The sequence below is a fragment of the Leptodactylus fuscus genome, chromosome 7 (genome assembly GCF_031893055.1).
Source record: "Leptodactylus fuscus isolate aLepFus1 chromosome 7, aLepFus1.hap2, whole genome shotgun sequence".
In the NCBI taxonomy this organism is placed as follows: Eukaryota; Metazoa; Chordata; class Amphibia; order Anura; family Leptodactylidae; genus Leptodactylus; species Leptodactylus fuscus.
In genome coordinates this window covers 28,510,947-28,526,752 of record NC_134271.1, presented here as the reverse complement: position 1 = coordinate 28,526,752, position 15,806 = coordinate 28,510,947, and the positions used below count along the sequence as shown (strand labels likewise).

The 15,806-nt window shown below is 43.5% G+C and overlaps 1 protein-coding gene across 3 annotated transcripts in view; it reads left to right on the top strand.

The window, feature by feature from the left end:
* Positions 1 to 9,550, top strand: part of RTN3 (reticulon 3) — a 32,129-nt gene extending 22,579 nt beyond the window's left edge. For all 3 annotated transcript variants that reach the window (XM_075281482.1, XM_075281481.1, XM_075281480.1), the window contains exons 3-8: positions 1,874 to 2,081; positions 3,852 to 3,990; positions 4,225 to 4,294; positions 4,375 to 4,421; positions 5,249 to 5,307; positions 6,864 to 9,550. In XM_075281482.1, coding sequence (XP_075137583.1) covers positions 1,874 to 2,081; positions 3,852 to 3,990; positions 4,225 to 4,294; positions 4,375 to 4,421; positions 5,249 to 5,307; positions 6,864 to 6,909 — 569 coding nt within the window. In that variant the 3' untranslated portion in view covers positions 6,910 to 9,550. The remainder of the gene's footprint in view (positions 1 to 1,873; positions 2,082 to 3,851; positions 3,991 to 4,224; positions 4,295 to 4,374; positions 4,422 to 5,248; positions 5,308 to 6,863) is intronic.
* The last annotated feature ends 6,256 nt before the right edge of the window (positions 9,551 to 15,806 follow it).

Here is a 15,806-nt window from a genome sequence, read left to right as displayed (position 1 = left end):
AGACCAGCCTTAGAGACTGCTTATACGTGGCCATGTGTTCTACTCCTGCAAAACCCCTTTAAATAATGTTTCACACAACTTCTGCTCAGTTTCTAGAATACGCCATCCTGAAGATTTGTAAATGGCTGTAATTGAAAAATAATCTGTCTTCTACACTAAAATCTAATTTGAAGGTCCTGCCATCTCCATGCTTTCCACGGAGTCACATTTCAGCGAATGGGTCCACAAAGCCCCATGATAATGCATAGTAGCGTGCATGGGTTATGGTGGATAGCACACTACAGTCACCCATAGTCGTGTGGATTAGCCTAAGGACCCAAGCTGAACTCTTCCTCTGACGTGTGTTCCTTGGACATTCAGCTAACATGCCCATTCTTGTAAATTTTCCTAAACCCCTTTACACATCCTCTGTATAGCGCCGTCAGCATTATAGAGGCGTCAGAACTGCTGACAGTCTCCCTTTAAAATTGGGTTGGGAAGCGCCGCTCTAGACAGATTTTATAGGGATAGAGAAACATTTACAGAAAGCCTGCAGGCAGAAAAAAGGGGAACTACAAGACGCTGAAAAGCGAGGAAGACGTCACGTTCCCCTAATTTATATATATTCATATGTATTGCTCATTGACGCTGTAGAAAAAAGAAACATTGGGGACATTTATCAGGGAAGGGAATTAAGTTTATTGTATTGTTGTTTGCACCAAATTGATAATTTTTCACGTGTGTGTGTATGTATGTATGTATATATATATATATATATATATATATATATATATATATATATATATATATATATATATATTTGTACCCCACTCCCTTCCTCACCCAGTGTTTAATAGTGGAGTGAGGGGCTAATGTTGCGTCACATTTTTGGCACAAATAAGCCCAGAAAGTTGCACAACCCCAATTTTGCAACTTGTTGTCGCTTTAATTTTGGAGTGCAGAGCTTGATAAATTCCCCCCAATGTGTAATCCTTAACCCCATTGCTGTGTGTCCCTGCTTTGCTGTTTCATACACCCTGTGCAATGTACTTGGATAATGACACTGACTTGATGGAAATGAAAAAATGCATTTTTAATGATATTAAATTTCTTTCACTAATAGCCTCCTCCATGTTCCTGGATATTGCATAAGCTGTGCCTTGTTTTTTCCTCATTGTGAATGGTGCTCAGAGCAGCAGTATTACCTCCTCTTATAGAAATAGCATGCACATAGATGTGCCACACATACAGGGTGAAATGGATCTGTCCCCTGGACTCCCAGCTATGAGTCCACTGTATTCATGAGGGGAGCGTTCCCTCGCCCCTTCCATCCGTCTCAGCAGTGTATAGCTATACATAGCAGTCGGACATCAGTCATCGCATCGGGAGGCAAAGTAATGCACCCCTCATGAACATGCTGGACTGGTGACTATTCACTAACCACTTATCTATAGCAGCACATCACTTTATAATACCCAAGATCAGCTCATATGACTTGCCATTTTCAATGCATCTGTTCTGTAGACGGAACAATATATAGTTTTGCATAAAATGTATTTATTTGAATCCCTGTTCTATATTTAAGAGTCCGGTGGGCGGTCCTGTTCAGTGTTAGCACAGAGTAGGACCACCCACTGGACTCCTAAGCAAAGTGTAGACATTTACATGAATAAATACAAGTTATAAGGAATCTTTTCAGTCTGCTCCGCTTACTCTTCCTCTATGCTATGTTCAGCATGACGGGTCCCCTTTAATATACTTTTTGATGTTATTACTTATCCTGTCTAACTGGTTTTACTATATGCTGGGAAGTCGGGCTGTCCGAGCTGTCCCCACGTTCTAGAATATTTAGTCTGGATTGTGTTAATGAATTCTATCCATTTCTTTTCCGCAGTTCACGACCTGCTGTTCTGGAGAGATGTGAAGAAGTCTGGGATGGTGTTTGGAGGGACTATGGTTTTGCTCCTGTCACTGGCCGCCTTCAGCATCATTAGTGTTATTTCCTACCTGATTTTAGCCCTGCTGACCGTTACCATTAGCTTCCGGGTCTATAAGGCCGTCATGCAAGCTGTGCAGAAGACTGACGAGGGGCATCCATTCAAGTAAGAGACGTATACACTTATTTATGACGATCATAAACCTACAAATCCGTTAAGATATTAAGGGCATTATGTACCAAAACTAAGAAAGTGAAGTGTAAATGGATTAGTTACTATAGAAAATTGACATTTATTACAGGGATTTGCCCACTAAAGCAAATTCTCCTCTATCCATAGGATAGGGGGGATAACTTGCATATCAGTGGGGGTCGGATCCCACTGATCAGGAAACCGGTTCTGATTGGAGCCGTGGTTGGACAGCACGCACACGTCTGCATTCATTTCAATGGGGTTGCCAGAGATAACAGAATTACAGTACACGGATATCTCTGGCGCTCTCACTGAAATTAATAGAGCATGACCACTGCAACATTCAGATCAGGGGATTAAAGATCCCTATTCCGAGGGTGTCTCGTGTGTGAATGGAGAGAGATTACACTTGTGCTATGGAGCTCACAGAGCTGTACGCAGCTTTGTTAGCTCAGTGGTTAGCACTGCAGCCTTACAGCGCTGGAGTCCTGGGTTCAAATCCTGCCAAGGACAACATCTGCAAGGAGTTTGTATGTTCTCCCTGTGTTTGCGTGGGTTTCATCCTACATGTCAAAGACATACTGATAGGGAATATAGATTGTCAGCCCTATATGGGACAGTAACTGTCAATGTCTGTAAAGCGCTGTGGAATATGATGGCGCTATAAAAATAAGTGTAATAAATAATAATAATTGTCCATCAGTCCATTGAAGGAAATGGCATAATGGTCATACATGTGCACTCCACTCCATTCACACAGGGACCCTGGATCCCTCGTTAATGGTATCAGGGGGTCCCAGTGGTCAGATGCTTATCCTATAACCCTATATATCACAGAGCTCAACTTTTCCGTCTCACACCCTTCTCTCAGGATTGCAGACATCCCCCAGTTTAGGGTTAAGCCTTTGGTGTGCCTTACCTGTGCTTGCATTGAGTAGAGATGGGATTGGTTGCTGTAATCCTTGGTGACTTCTTGTACAGTCGGCTTAGTGTTATAGGAGGTATTGTCATGGGAACAAGGGAACCGAATCTGTTCTCAAAGGGCTCCTGTTATTTCTGCTTCTCTAGACCCGAGACAATAATATCACTTCATATAAATGTCTTGCGTTATTAAACCACATCAAGCAGGGTTACGTCTATGTAGATGGTGTCATTGCTCTTAGACATTGAAGGGGATGTGGTGCATTTGCAGTATTAGTTATTGTATTTGTTTGACCTTTTAATACAATTTCCATTTTTATGATTTTTGAAAATTGGTCTATATGTCACCTACTATACATGGTGGAACGGCAGTGGGACGACTCCTTGGTGTTGACCTGCTGCATACCCACCACATATCTGTAATAGAAATAAGCTTTCGATTTCTACTGTGGGCCTTGTAGTAAAATGCACGTTTGGTGTGTGATGTGTAAATCCGACACAAGCATTCACATTCACCAGAAGTCATTTTTGTATATGTGTATATAACCTGGTGCTCTGTATGGGACAATCATTGCAAACCTTGTCTTAGGACGTTCACATTTGTATTGGAGGTTCCCCAAATTTCCAGACGAAAAAGTCCTGCAAGCCTAACTAGTTTTATACAGTTTTAAAGAACGGACACCCAACAGATCACATTATAGGAAGCAGAACATGCGAACGCCCATCTTTGTGACTATTTTGCAGTGTTTTTTGGTTTGTTCCTTTCTACTCCACCTGACAATGCAAAATCAATAATAAATGACAAACCCTTTGACTTGACAGGTGTCTGCTGGATAAGGATATCACTCTGTCCTCCGATACCCTTCAGAAGAAAGCGAATGCATCTCTCGCTCACGTCAACCATGCCCTGAAGTACATCATAAGACTCTTTCTTGTGGAGGACCTTGTAGATTCCCTGAAGGTGAAAAGTCTCATAAATTGTATTGTTCTGCAGTCACACCATTCACCCATTGTTCATTGTAGAGCTTCTATGCTATGCCGCTACCATGTAAAGCAGGCAACGTGCTGCTGTCTGCATCTTAATAAAATCTATGGAATAGTCTGCATGCTAAAATCTGTTCTTATTATAAGGGTCTAATGTAGTAGCTTCCATATGGAAAGACTTAAGAAGTTTTTGCAAATTTTCTCCCATCAGTTTGCCCTTCTCATGTGGCTGATGACCTATGTTGGAGCTGTCTTTAATGGGATCACGCTGCTCATTCTTGGTAAGGAACCATTCTCTAAGCTTAATGTATACCTATAGATAGACGTCAGTGACTTATTGTGTGTCTCCATGTTCCTTTAGGGGTCCTGATCGCATTCACTGCCCCGGTTGTGTATGAGAAATACAAGGTAAGGTGAATAAAGGGACATAAGACTTAAATATTAAGGGTTGAAAGTTGCAGATTGGGGGGCTCCAAGTTCTGGGACCTCTCAGTGCCCATAAGAACTGGGGTGCTTAGCTGCCCAACCTGAATGGATCTGTGGTCCATTGTGTCCTCTTCATTTCAAGAAAATCACCAGAGATAGCTGAGTAGTGGATTTTGGTTATCTCCGGTGGTTGATTGAAATTAGTCGTAACATAACGACCCTGACAGCGCCCCCGCATGCTGTGCAGCATGTGATATAGAGCGGTGGTCCTTAACTGTTGAGCGTACCCCAGGCTGAGAACCACTACTTTATGGGACTTAATGCAGCCATATATTAGATCCACTGTCTTTTATCACTAATGGAACCCATAGACTGTTTCACACAAACTCATGGAAGGGGGAGAAGGACAGAGACAGTGATAGGAGAGACTGAATGAAGGGATGTGGGGTGGATGGATGTAGCTTTGACCCTTGTAGGTATGTGGGTGCATTTTACTATGGATGTCGCCTCAGATAGAACTGCTTTCAGACTGCTGCTGCCCCAGGGCCTGTTCCTGGCATCTCTAAACATTCACTGAATCTGGTGTGGGAAGCTGTGGCCTCTACAGGGAAAATGTGAAACTAACTGGTCAATCCTTTAACACGCCGTCAGCTCTGTCCTGGCTCACAGAGGGGCCCTGAGCAGAGAATGCCCCTCTATAGCAACTGTGGGCCCTATAATGCCTATGGACATGGGGTCATCTTCACGACACAACCTTGTAATGTTGCCTGACTTTGGTTTTCATGTCCTCTCACTTCTGTTTCTCATAGGTACAGATTGACCATTATGTGTCTCTTGTGCACAGTCACGTGAAGTCTATAACTGAGAAGTAAGTACTTTCTATGATTTTTACAGACTTAGTTTCTTTAGAACATATATAGTCTCAAATCGCTAAATTCCAAAAGTGTGAAACATACCCTGAAGACAAGCATGGTGTTCACGGCAAGACAGGTGTAACCCAAAACCTGCTCTGCCACCCCTTTGGCCCCTGCTCATCTATATACTGTACTGCAGCAACAGTGTGCATACATGTGCCTCAGTGATCACATGTACGAGGTCACGTACACCTGTACAACATGTCATCACTGCATTTCATGACAGTCTTCCTGCTCCGGCCCTCTTCGACAATCTCCAGATGTTAATGGATGGGCATTTATATTTGTTGCACACTGTCAGGATGTGCTTGCAGGATATCTACACCAGCTGACCTGGATGTTGGTTCTTTGGATGGTGGATTTTCTTGCTAGTACAATTGGACTTTGGGGTGTGTTAAACCATTTTTATTTTTAAAATCTGTGCCATAAAAAAAAAAAAAAATTAACATACTGCCTATATTAAAATATGTACCATAGGTCAAATTCGGTGCAGAAAAAAACATCATGTGCATGAGAAACCGAATTTAAAGAATTAAATAGTTTGTCCCATTATGAACACTTATTCCCTTGTCTCCTTTGTCCGATCACTAGCACACTGTCACTCCATTCACAATGGCCCCCAGCAATCGGACTCTTATCCCCTATCCACTGGATAGTGGATAAGTGTCCGTAACTACACAACCCCTTGAACTCTAAAGGGGTTATGGCTCAAATCATATTTATCTCTATCTGTATACTCGAAGATGATAAATAGCTGTTTGTAGAGCGCTGACTACTAAGAACGGTGGTGTTGTACCTTTGTTGTGAATTGAGCCTAAATGCTGGTGTGCCCCTGCTACATGGGACGGATCCTTTCTCCCATTAACATCATTGGCAGTGCAAGAGCTAGTCGAATTAGTTTTATCTATGTGTGGCACTCTTATTGAAGTGAATGAGAGTAGCGGGGCATTCCTGAATTCACAGTAGGGGTACAACACCTGCCTTTTCAGAATCTGTGGGGGTCCCACTGGTCAGTCCTCCACAATGAGCTATTTATCCTCTGTTTCTTTTAAGTACTTTGTATTTTGACATCTAAGGGCTCGTTCACATCTGCGCCCAGTCTCCGTTCTGCAGGTTTCAGTTTCCTGCACAAAACAGAGGCAGGAGACGGAAACCTGCAGGACTCTTTCATACCTATTCATTTGAATGGGTTTGAAAGATGTCCAGTCGTGAGCGGCGGTGAGCGTTTTATGCTCTCCGCCGCGAAACCGGGTTTTTAAATCGGACACAGTCGGACATGCAGTACTGTGTCCAGTTTAAAACATCCGGTTTCGCGGCGGAGAGCATAAAACGCTCACCGCCGCTCACGGCCGGACCCGCTCTGACAGGTTTCAGTCTTCTGCCTGCAGAAGACGGAAACCACAGAACGGAGATCGAATGCTAGTGTGAACCTAGCGTTAATCTTACATTCTGCATTACATTTTTACTTGACTGTTTTTTTAAAAAAAAAAATTTTTTTCCCCCCTTGTAGGATTCAGGCAAAGCTCCCAGCAGCACTGAAGAAGAAAACAGAATGAAGGATCAAAATGTTGGGTGGGTGGGCTGGGAGGGTCTTACAGTATACACACTGGCTACATATCTCATTACTACTCTGTCAATTGGCTGCCTTTATATAGCTCACAGGAACCTTTTTGTATGCATGTACTTCATGTATACCTGCGTGTACATGGTTCCTCTCTAGTAGGAAGAGAGTGTCATGGATTGTAAAAATGATTCCTGAAGAGTCGGCTAGGGACCTAGCAACCCATAACTGCATCTTACACATCCCATAGGGGTTCTGAAAACATGATCGGCCCCTATTCATACTTTGCTTTACTCATCTCATCATGAAATCATGTCGCCCCCTGCTCCGTCTCATCCCTATGGTCAGTTTAACGCACAGATTCTCGTATGCCCTGATTCTTCTTTATAGGCTTTTTAACTATGACTTTCATCTTATTAAAATTATTTATTGTCAGGCCTCTGCCCCTATTCACACCCCTGACACTCGTACTGCCCTCTCACACCCCTCACCCTGTAAAACTCTTCTCTCGTCTGTTTCTATCCTCTTACTTAGTTCGACCACTCTTCCACCTATTGCCACATTAACCAATATATTGGAGTTTCTTACACCACAACAAGTTTTCCTATTTAATAATGCAGAATTTTAATTTATATTTCATGTCTATACTGAGAATTAAGTGTAGAAATGTGTTAAGTTGCATAACTAAAAAAATATATATATTGTTATGGCGAGTTGCTTCTGTTTTCCGGAATGGTAACGGACTATAAGGTGTCCCTCTCTTCCACTCCGTGCTTGTGTCCGTAGCTTTCCCCTCCCTGGCATCAGGAGAGATGGAACATTCCCTACACTGTATAGAACAATGCCATGTCCTCCCTTGATGTGACAAATTCACGTCCAGAGTAACCACTGAGGTCTGTTATAATAATACGCAACGAGTCCATCTCCACCTTTTCTCATCATGTCGTCTTGAGGTCCAAAATTCTGTACCGATCAATTCCGTAATATATCTTTTAAGCACCATTCTTCTGATACAAAGCACCAAATCCCCTGCAAAAGGCATACAGTTAATAAAATAAAATAAAATATGGTAGTGAATTCTTAGTCACCACTAGAGGGAGCTCTGAATTGTATTGCATACAACTTCCATGCGCCCTCTAGTGGTGACTACAATGTACTAGCATTTAGTTTTTAAACATTTGGAGCTCTGTGTTAAATCTGCTATAGAGGTATATAAAGAACTCGATTTAGGCTTAAAAAACAAAACTAAAACATTGTTTAAGGATGGACTTAAGGATCACTTTTAGGAGTTTAATTTAACACGTGGTGAACCAGCCTTGGGAGTTTTTTTTTTTTGTTTGTTTTTTAGTTTTTAAGTAATAAAAGTATTTTAGGGTTAACACAACAGTGGAGCAGAACAAGGAGGGGGGGGGGAGTCAGTGGTTAGCCAAATTCTGTGATGTCGTACCATAAGTGTGATAAGATCTATGGGATATTGTAAAGGCCTTTAAAGGGGTTGTCCATGATTTTAAGAAATTTGTTACGGGGCCAAATAATATACACTAAAAAAAAATGATATCCTCTGATCCTGCTGCTCCATTGGCGCTGCTTTGGTGGCCCCATTTGTCCTATAACACAACACCAATGAGACCACCGGTTCCTGCTGTCGGGTAAATTAAGTAGAAATTTCTTAAAATCCTTCAAAAACCCTTTTAAAGGGTCTATCAGGTCCAAAATGCCTCCCGGGCTGCTAATAGTGAGTGCAGAGACCTTTATTAAAAGCAGAAACATGGGCTTGTGCCCAAAAATTTAGGAAGCAATGCAGAAATAACCCTCTTTTTATAGATATACAAATCAGCCTGCAAGTGCACCTGGGGAGGGGCTTAATGTTCCTCAAGTGCTCTGATGCAGATGAAGGCTAAAAATGAATTTTAGAACTCTTTTCATACCAGAGAGGCAAAGCACTTGCTGCTCTCTGTGGGCAAATCAGGCTCCGCCCTCGGTGCACTTGCATATCCATAATAAGATGCTTATTCTTGCATTGCTTCATCAGTTTGTGGTGTCTATTAAAGGCCCCTACATGGCACTATTGTTGGCACATGTTCAAGGATGGGTTCTGGTTCCATTTATCTCATGCAGTGAGTAAAATATGACTTCTTCCCCCCACCAAGCAGATACTAGACCCTGTCCATGAATCAGGTGACCTACCCGTGCAGCATGATGTCATGAAGGGACCTGTGACATCACAGAGTAGATCCTATATACCTCTCCATGGAGTATGATCCACTGTTGTGTCGGGGGGGGGGGATCAGGCTGGATGTAAATGGTGCATTTGTTCTCTAGAGGGGGGGTTGTTTTATTAATGTGATTTGTGTTGCACTGAGCTTCTAACTATTCACTGTGTGTCACTATAAGATGTTGTGTAAGAGAATTGCTTTATTGTTACTATAAGACTGGAGAAGGGAGCAAGCTGATGAAGTATTCACGAGTAAGCCGGTATCGTAGCTTGTTGGCGCAGGAAGAAGTCTTTTTATTTTGGGAGTCGTCTGAAATAAAAATTAATTTTTTTTATTTTTTTTTTTTTATTTTTAAGTTTCTGTGGAACAAAATTCTATATATATTGCAAATACATGTGGTATTAAAGAGTAGGACACAAACTGGGAGTTTTGTTTCTTCTTTCCCGGATTCAAGGATGGAACTGGGGGGTGGGGGGAGTAAAAAGCGGTAAAGTGGTGTGCACAGGCCCCATGTGGTGGTACGTGGAGTATCATGGACATGTAGGGACTCTGCTATATGGAGTCTGTTATGTATTATAGCAAGAAGGTACAATGTAAACTCACAGCTGGCTATGGGTTCTTCTCTGTGGATCCATACAACTTCTCTGTTGTGGTTTTTCAGGGCTGGGTAAGGAGTAAAACTCAGACTTGGCTATCTTCGGCAGTTCCTTGCATGCGGACACTTGGGGGATCCCAGGAGGTAGGTGGTAGCGGTCTTGTATATACCCCTAATAGGCTCTACAGCAGGGGTAGGGAACGTACGGCTCTCCAGCTGTTGTAAAACTACAACTCCCAGCATGCATACTGGCTCTGCTGTTCTTGGAACTCCCATGGAAGTGAATGGAGCATGAGGGGAGTTGCAGTTTCACAGCAGCTGGAGAGCCGAAGGTTCCCTACCCCTGCTCTACAGTGACCATCATGTCACAGATCCTGCTCTCAATCCTCCTGCTTATGGGGGCAGTTATAGGGACACACAAAACATCTTGAGGGTCTAATAGATTCCAACCAGCTTCTCTTACATCGTATCACAACTCAGAAACTGTCTATTAGTACAGACTATCCGCTGCTTAACCCTGACCTGATGTCTCCTGACATTTGCCTGTTTGGTGGCCATTTTGCCTCAGTATTTGATGGTGGTGGGTGGTTTGGGTGGCAGCCTGGGACCTGAGCACTCAATAAATCTGCCACTACCATAGTGGTTCTTCGCCACTACAGGATGAGAATCACTACTGTAAAGAGAGAAGTTCCTATCTCAGGAGAATCCTCTTCAAGGGGTTGTCCTGTTAGGGGGTGTTCACACGTTGGTGTCCGCTCAGCAGTGTCCGTGGTGGCCATTGTCCGTACAAGATTTTAGCAACTGACACTAGCTGGTCAGTTTGCAATTTCCATTCATTTCAATGGGATTTTATCTTGTCTGTTTCCTTTAGTGTCTGTTTACAACCATGTCCGTTTTTTCCAACCGTTTTCAAGAGGATAGGGAATAAATGTCACAGCTGGTGTCCAGTCGCTGGGACCCCCACTGATCAAGAGAATGGAGGACAAAGTCCAATATCCATCCTCCGTGTGACAGTCTCCAATAGTCCTATAATAATGAATGGCGTGCCAGTCACTCCAGTGCCTTGGTGCTGCACTCACATTGGGGATTTTAAGGCTGGGCTCACATCTGCGTTCTGTGAACGGTCGGGGGTTCTGTCCCCATCAGAGAACAATCCTGTAAGTGTATATATTACTTCTAACCTTAAAGTGCACTCCCCATTACGCATACATAAGGTACTATATAATCTCCCTGCTGTAGCCGGCCCTTATACTGAAGTACATCCGGTCATGCCAGTGAGTGTCTGTTCGGGTTTTATTGATCCTTCTGTCTCTTGTTGTCTTGATAGTGTCAGGGGACGGCTTCTTTATCGCCACCCGGGCACCACAGTGCTTTCTGCTGCCATGGTGATGGTTAATATATGCAAGACAGTAGGGAGAGCCTCGCTGAGGACATTAGTGGATATACTATTGGGAGCCGCAGTCTATGAGATCATGTGCCGTCTCTTGCTAATAATGTCTTGTATAATATTTATTCGCCATCACGTGTTCTTGCTTCTTGCCAACGGGAGTTTAAAAGAGTCATACACATGGGAGAAGTTGAGGGGGATGAATGACATCACTCCCCTGACAGATGACATCACCGCCAGACAAGTATAGGAGTAGCAGCAGCTTTCTCCCTATTCTGGACACTTTCAGCCATACAGCCGAGTGTACATGTGTATGGCGATGATAGGGGAATAAGCAGTTATCTTAGACCGGCTTCATATGACCATAATATATGTATGGGGGTTGGGGCCATTAGTTTTGGTAAATTTACTATCCTTTACACCAGAAAGCAGGCTGACTCCATTGCCATGAAGACTGGCATGCATAATACCAGTCTTCACATAACTGCCCCTGCTTGTGGTCCTTGGATGAGCTCAGCTTCCTCTTCTCAGGCCTGTGTCATCACATCTATTTGTCACATGGACATGCTACAGCTCAATCCCATCCAAATGAATGGGTCTGAACTGCAATAGCAAAAACAACCAAGGTACAGTGCTATGTAAGCAGTCAATCAAACGCGATGGCACCTGAAAGTACCTGATAGGTGGAGTTTCTAGGTGTCAAACTCTCCCCCCACGATCTGATATGGATGACTTATCCCAGGGGGTAGGGAACCTTTGGCTCTCCAGCCGCTGTGAAACTACAACTCCCAACATGCTCCATTCACTTCCATGCGAGTTCCAAGAACAGCAGAGCAAGTATGCATGCTGGGAGTTGTAGTTTTGCAACAGCTGGAAAGCTGTACATTCCCTACCTGACGTATCCTATGGATAGCTGAGTCCTGGAAAACCCCTTTAAATGTCATATCATCATAAGAAAATAGGTACAACCTTCCTGTGGTAAATCCTGTTTTCTTCCCAGCGTTGCACAGGACAAAATCCAAAAACAGAAAGTGAGCTATACAGGGTGGAACAAGCTAGAAAAGCTCAAACCTGAAGCCGAGCAAGGGCACGGTCAAAGAAATGTCAAAACTTGCATCTACCAAAGCAATACGAAATGTCTGTTACATATGAAACATTAAACACTGAACTCCCTAGTTTAGTATATTATGGTAATCCTCCTATTATAAATGTGAAATTGGCCACATACATAGATTGTAACCTGGATTGTAACATAGGCTACTTTTTATCCCGATAAAACACATGGCTTCACGACCGCTATCAATGATTTCATGTTGACACTATGCTAAAAGACTGATGACATCACCACAAGCCCTTGCGCCATTCTCGGATAGCATCATGCTATGGTGTGGACGGTGCTATATACGATTGCAGCAGGCACAGTGGAAACCACTCACAATGGACTATCATGGAAGGGCTGGAGAGTGCAGCACATGCAGGCTGTGTGTGGGTACAAGGAGTATATGTAGGCTTCAGTTTGTGTGCGTAAGACAGTGGAATGTGGTGTTCGGCCTCTGAAGGAGGGGGGTGAACTGTGGCAAATGTCAGCAACAGCCATTTCCATCACAGAAGCTGCTCGCACACTGACAGAAGACAACCCCTGTAATCCAAATTGACTGATGTAGCAGCGCTGTAGCACACCTTACTCTTCTCTCCATAGGTAAGTACATACTGCTGGGTCTGTTGCGTATATGCACAGATGTAGCAGAGCCGAGACGCGGGCACCGCTGGGTCTGCTGAGCATATGCACAGATGTAGCAGAGCCGAGACGCGGGCACCGCTGGGTCTGTTGCATATATGCACAGATGTAGCAGAGCCGAGACAAGGGTGCAGGCGGATCACCACCGAGCGGATTTCACTAAATATAGGCGGATCATTGCAAACAACCACTCAAAGTCGCAGGAAAAGGCTAGTCTTTATAAACTTATCATTGTAGAGCATCTTTACAGAAATCTGCAATGTTCCAATGTTATTCCTCCTAGAAACATATGAATACATAAAAAGGGGGTTGTCGGGAGTAGTAATTTAGTTATCTGGTCCTGGGGACTACTGATGATGGACCTGTGATGTCCCAGGAGGACTAAATGTTGCTTTGGACCACATGACCCAGGGGTTGGGACGTTGCTGGAACCCCCAGGACCATCATCAGTGATCCCCAGGATCAGGTAAGTAAATTAATACTTCCTGCACAACCCCCTTAAAAACTGGTAGATAAAAGTTGAGGGAGGAGGGTATGTCACAGGCAGACTCTGGTGATGTTGAGAAGCTGCAGGAACACTCCAACTACTATGCTCCAGTCAATGTACTGCAACATTTCTAATAGGAATAAAAGGGGAACACAATACATTGTTCTTAGAATACACGATCATCATTGAAGTCCCTTGTGACAAATCATAGAATCAGACCAGCGGACTTAAATACAGACAGAGCTCCCTCTGTTTCCTTTCACTGTAATGTTTAAAAAAAAACACTGTGTTTTTTGTTTTTTTACATTGGAGTGAATGGACATGAATAGAGGGGGAGGTGCTGGGTCTGCAGCAGTCATTCTATCATCATTTCAGTCCAATGCTCTGATCCAATGATAGATCACAACAATGGACTTCCATAACAGCATTAGAAAAGAGGCTACAGAATTTAACACGGAATACAATAATTTAATAATTCTGACATGTCGCATGAGGTGTCAGATCAGCTTTGAAATCCCACTTTTTATTTTAGTTCTTCCCCTATGTTCAGTATTGTGTCGCTCGTGGCATCTCTGTACAAATTGGATTACCGAACTATACATAGAACTACAATATCCCTTAGTCTCTCATTACCCTTCACAAAGCAGATCTGAGGACGGTCACACACGACGCCTTACATATCTCTATAATGACTTTCCATGTGTGTCACTGCTTCAATCTGAGGCTAAGGCCCCACGTAGCAAGCCGCAGCCAAAAAGCAATGCGGGAAAAACCACAGTGGAAACGCATTGAGGTTTTTCCCAAAGTGCTGTCCTCTGCAAACCTTCTGCATCAGTTATACCTATAGGGATATCACCAGCGTTTCCATGGGTAGGACTGACACGTAACGGTTTTTGGCATGTAGAATAGCATTTCTGGCATACAAGGCCTTACCACACTGCCCCACATCGGAAGCAGACTGTCAAGTGCATGGGGCCTTACTGTGCACCCTACTGGCATTGACAGACTCGCTGTAAAAATGGTGATTATGTCCCCCCACCACCACCAGTATCAAAAGTGATAGGCCTTCATTGCCATTTTGATTTCTCAACTTTTCCAATGTAAGATCACCAAACCGTGCAAAAACCAAATCTGACAAGTCAATATAAGCAAAATTACATATTTCTGAACCATTTTATGCATCACCCTCAGGCTGTACAACACACAAAGCAATAACATCCAACATAGGAGTCACGACCTGCATGGAGACCAGGCTGATCTGTAACATGGTGTGATCACAGTTTATTTATGAGCAACGTCATTTCATATTTATAAGCAAAAACAGGGCAAGTAATGAACGGGTCCCCGGATCGGCTGCCAAACTGGCGTTCAGTACGAAATGTAACAGTGGGAATGCCTTCCTATCAGCGAAAGCCCAAATGAGGCAGATGAGTAAAGAGAATTAGACATTAGGTCAGGACCTTTAAGAAATCCCTTTAAATTCCAGTACACATGTTCAATATTCTCTTTATACTTCTGGATCAGAGATAGCCAATCATCGCTCTTGCAGGTACCTTGCAGTGTCCCAAGGTGCTACCTAATTTGTAGGAGTGAGAGTGTTAAAGGAACTTGTCAAGGTGTGACACCCCCCACCCTAAACCGTCCCGCTACCTGACAGCGCTATTCCCGATTTGGCCCTTGCTATATGCCCCAGCCTTGCCTGTAACGTACAATTAAGAACTAGAAGTAGTTCCAATTTGATCCAGTCAAGGAGTGACAGGTCAGTGATGGCAGAACTCAACTCTCCACGTCCCTAATCCTTCCCCTATGTCTTTCCAAAGTCCCAAAATGCTGGGATTGTGCCAAACCTTTCTGAAATCATGCGCATGCGCTGCAAAGCGTAGTAAGCCAAAGTAGACTTGTCCAGGCTTAAGTGGTGACTACGACTACGCCAGAGGCCGGGACAAGTACTCACTGGTTTACTGCGCATGTGAGATTTTGGCAGGTCTCAAAATTATAATTCCTGTGATTCCAAACCATAAGGGGTGGATTAAAGGTGCGGAGGACTTGACTTCTTTCGCCAATTTACACCCTCTTGCTTCTTCGAAGCACCACTGGAAGGGCAGCAAGGGATAAACCTGGGGTAACACAGACAGGTACTGGAGTTGGTTTGGGGGGCACAGGCCCAGTATGATGACTCTTGACATACTCTCCCATTGACATAAGTTAATTTATACATGATAGCTTATATATGCTTTAAAAAATTCAGAAAATACCTGCAATTAAGGAATGTTTTCCATTCTTTGGACATTAATGACATATCCACAGGATACATAGATAGATATAGAGCCCACCTCTGGTATGTACACATAACCCAAGAACAGGGTCAAAGACCCCCTTTTTTGAGAGTCTCTCTCCATTCACTTCTATGGGATGTACAGACGAGCACATACGCTTGGCAGTTTTTGATAATCCCATAGAAAAATCAAC